Consider the following 4141-nt stretch of genomic DNA (forward strand, 5'->3'; position numbering starts at 1 on the left):
TATTCGGTGGTTATAGCAACTGACAAGGCTTTATCACACCATATTCACCTCGGGGCGGGTCATTAACCCTTAAATCAAGTTCACAATCACTTGGTTAACGACAGCCGACATTTGGATGATCGTCTGTCATCTTCACCAGGGTATTTATGACAGATTAACTGTACACTGAAGCTAGGTGTTGATGATAACAATGCGGTCCCAAACGTAAAGTAATAGTGACATAAATGGACATTGTTACAGCATACCGATATATGCGATGCAAAATGTAACGTATTGCCACATACACATTGTTGAAAATATAAGGCCACAGCAAATAATTTTTATGGATGGCATCAGCGCGCGCATTAATTTTCGCCTGCTTTTGAAAAAAAATTGTTTCCCTCTGACAGTGGTCAACATGCCGAAAATGAGCGAGGATGTCTGTTGCCATAGATGGCAGATAAATATGAAGAGGTGAGACAAGACAAGGCTCTGTTTTGTCTTTACTTTGATGAGGTCATGTTTTCTGGCCCGCCTTTTTTTTGCTCTATCGCATTAGATTTGGTGTCTGCGGAGGATGTCATCCATAAAATTTTCTTGCTGTGGCCTAATGTTGAAAAGGAGGAAACTTGGTGGTGAATCTTACCGCTGACTTGGGCTGCCATGGGCAGAGACACTCCTCCCCCTGACGACACCCTGAAGCCGGCCAGCGACACGGTCCTCCCGTCCGGCAGGGCGACTCTCTGCTGCGCGCCGCCCGTCCCCACGATCTGCGCCACCCTGACGCCACCGCGCCTCTGCTCGTCCTGTCCCTGTCCGTTCGACAGACCGACGATGGTGACTCTCTGTCCCGGACGTAACGGCAAGGACTTCCCGGCGCCGACGGCATCTCCTCCGACAAAGGACACCGACTGACCCGGCGTCAGGGTGATCCTCTGCCGGCCGTGCCTTTCTTGTAAGTGGGTTATTTGGCCACCGGTCGAGGCTATAGCAACAGTTTGCCCCGGGCGGCCGACAGAGTACAGCTGCTGTTGACTTCCCGTTGAAGTGTACGCCTGTGCGTCGAACCCGTCACCTCGTCTCCTAGGCGGGACGGGAGCGGCCTGGCCCGGGGTTTGGCCCGTCGCCGTGCCGGCCGCGTGCGTCGGTCTCTGCCCGGCGTCCGGGGATGATGTCCCGGTGTTGCCGCCGCGAGGCGCGATGTGACACGCCACTCCCCGGTACCCGCCCTGGCAGCTACAGCGGTTAGGACGCACACAGATCCCTCCATGTAAACACGTAAACGCACATTTTGCTGCAGAATACAAAGAACAATATTCATTAAGATATTTCTATTTTAGATATTACAACTCTATCACTATCGCTTAGAACGCAAAGTCACTGTGTTAAAAAATGTTGATTTTAAGAATGTCATCACACAATATCCAAATCAACAGTGATATTCCACTTTTTAGGTCAGCTTCAATTCTGAGTGAAAGGTTTATTGTTTCAAAGACAAATAGTGATAGTACATATATAATATAAACACACATGACTTCACTACTCTTCCTGGAGTAGTAGTTACATATACATACATGTAACATACACATAACATCCAAAATTATGACATACACATTACATTAAATTAGATATACACAATATACATATATATATTATTATTATTATTATATTCTTCAATTTACTACCAGTTCTGTATAATCCTGTTTGTATCCGTTTGTTACCTCCGGGGGAGGAGACATCCTTCCGCGGAAGGGTTTTGTGAGAGATTTAGGGTTTTCATGTTCGCAACTGTTTCTCGCGTTTGGGTAGATGGATTCTTTTGAGACTCTGTATATGTTTTGCTATTGGGCTGCAGATGATGCACGTTCTTTTGTTTTTATTGTATATGTGTTTTCGGGCGTGAAAATGGTGCCTTCTGGTGGCCCCAAAACACCCCTTTGAGCGTGAAAGTGGTCGCGACCGTTGACCTTTGGCGTGTTTAAGCTATTCTCGGTCTGGTCCACGTATATGACCCCTCACACAGAGGGGTGTCGGGTCTCGAAAAATTCTTTGTTTAAAACCCTATATAAAAGTATACAATAAAAAGCCCGGAGGTATAAAATCTCAGATTTTACTTGTTTCCGTCTGTCTTTGACGAGTGTTTTGAACGAGGAAGGTACAGATGTTCTGATGTGATATGGAAGAGTTATTGTACGATTTCGAGCACCTATAAAGGAAAGACTTAGTAGCTGCTGATGTTCTTGACTTTGGCAGTTTAAAATCATTCCTTGTTGCAGATATTAGTTCTGGAACAACTGGAACAACTTTGACTTGTCAACACGATCCCTAAATTACTCTAAATTTCGTTCAGTTCTTCTCAAATCAATAAGGCCTGTTAAATTTAAGTACTTTAGTCACGATCCTCGTTATTCTGGTGCTCTTATGGCACGCCTTCGCATTGGCACGTGCAGCCTGAACTACAGTCTCTTTACTCGTGGATTATTGAATAGCCCAGCTTGTACCTGCGGATGCCAATGTGAAACCGTCCCACATTACCTACTCCACTGCCCCATGTAAAACTCCCAACGCTCTACTCTCCTTGGCAAACTATCCAGGCTCATAGGACACACCTTAGATTTTACAACTCTTTCTGACAACGCAAAAACTGCGTGGCGGTACCGCATTCTCATCAGTTGTCAATTTCAATATATTATCACTTACCCAAAACTTTATCACCACATCAGAACGTTTTTAAAAGATTTCAATTTCCCCCTGTGTTTTCTATGTATTGTGTTCTCTCTTTGCCATCATTTATCATTGGGTGGGGAACCGGACTTGCGCTTTTGAATTTCCTGTATATACTGTTTTGCCTGTCTTAAAGTTGCGTTTGTTTTTTTTCTTTATTATATGTTATAATTTAGTGGTGCCGTGAACATAAGTGCTTTCCACTTGAGTGCGGCACCACCAAGTCTTGTACCTTTTTCTATGTGAATGAATAAATAAATAAAAAACAAGAGTTCCACGATCTCATACCTTCGCCAAATAATGTTAACCCTTGCGGGTGATGATTTATACAATTTTACTTTATTTCTTTATTTCAGGCATAAGTCGCCCATACACAACATACATATAAAATACACACACAATAACATCAGTAAAATAATAATATAACTATATGTACAGACGGGCCCAGTTATTGCGAAAGAACCTGCTACGGAATATCACTTCAGATTTAAGAACAGATTGGATAATGTTGTTTGATGACTTGTATAGACGGGATATAAATGAGTAACATTGTTTACGCCATGTAGCATCAAATGTGTCAATCCTATTGTATACAAACATTTCACTTGCACTACAAAATCTGGGTAGTGACATTATGATGCGAAGACAGTTATTGTAAGCAAAAATTTTAATCATTGATTTTGTAAATAAGAGCCTCATTTGCATGGATTATATCAGTTGATCATATTTTTCACCCAATGACAGCCTTCTCTTAACAAAAAGGCTATTATAGCACTTCCACATAAATTATGCAAATTAGGTCATGATTTGAATAAATTATGTTTATTGATGTTCACCTTCACTTAACTTCCAAATGTGGCAAGTATAGATTCGGGGTGCAGCAGTTACAACTATGGAATTATGAGGATTTTCCATTAATTATGCAAATTAGGTCCTCATTTACATAATCTATATCCTCAGATGTTTTTCTCGTTCTCAAGTAGATGCCACAAGTGTTTCATAGTTCTATTATCGAACAAAGCAGATTTATAGAATTTCCTCATTAATTATGCAAATTAGCTCCTGATTTGCATAATTGCCATATGCTTATGTCAAGCATCACTTCAACTACCTACATACCAAAAATCACGACAATACGTCAACCTGTTCTTGAGTTATCGTCCTTCAAATTTTTTTCAACAAATGCCCCTGCAGTTCTAGAACAAGGCGCTAGGGGACCCAAACTCATGTCACTTCTTCCCTATCCCAAGAGCTATCTACCAACCAAAATTCGTGACCCTAGCATGTCCAGAACATGAAATATCAAAACCGGAAGTTCAGCTGCAGTACCTAGGAAAGCCGCCAGGGGGCCCAAAATCTAATCATTTCTAGGTCTCATGAAGACCTACCCACCTACCAAGTTTCATTCCAATCCATCCACTGCTTCTCGAGTTATCTT

General features: G+C 42.2%; 1 protein-coding gene across 1 annotated transcript in view; it reads right to left on the reverse strand.

Annotated features, from left to right (window-relative positions):
• Positions 1-86: 86 nt before the first annotated feature.
• LOC109476985 (latent-transforming growth factor beta-binding protein 1-like) overlaps positions 87-4141 on the reverse strand; it is a 10572-nt gene continuing 6517 nt past the window's right edge. Inside the window, exons 3-4 of the mRNA XM_019777999.1 lie at positions 626-1273; positions 87-130 (exon numbers count right to left, since the gene is read on the reverse strand). Coding sequence (XP_019633558.1) covers positions 87-130; positions 626-1273 — 692 coding nt within the window. The remainder of the gene's footprint in view (positions 131-625; positions 1274-4141) is intronic.

The sequence above is a fragment of the Branchiostoma belcheri genome, unplaced genomic scaffold (genome assembly GCF_001625305.1).
Source record: "Branchiostoma belcheri isolate BF01 breed outbred unplaced genomic scaffold, Haploidv18h27 scaffold4, whole genome shotgun sequence".
Classification (NCBI taxonomy): domain Eukaryota; kingdom Metazoa; phylum Chordata; class Leptocardii; order Amphioxiformes; family Branchiostomatidae; genus Branchiostoma; species Branchiostoma belcheri.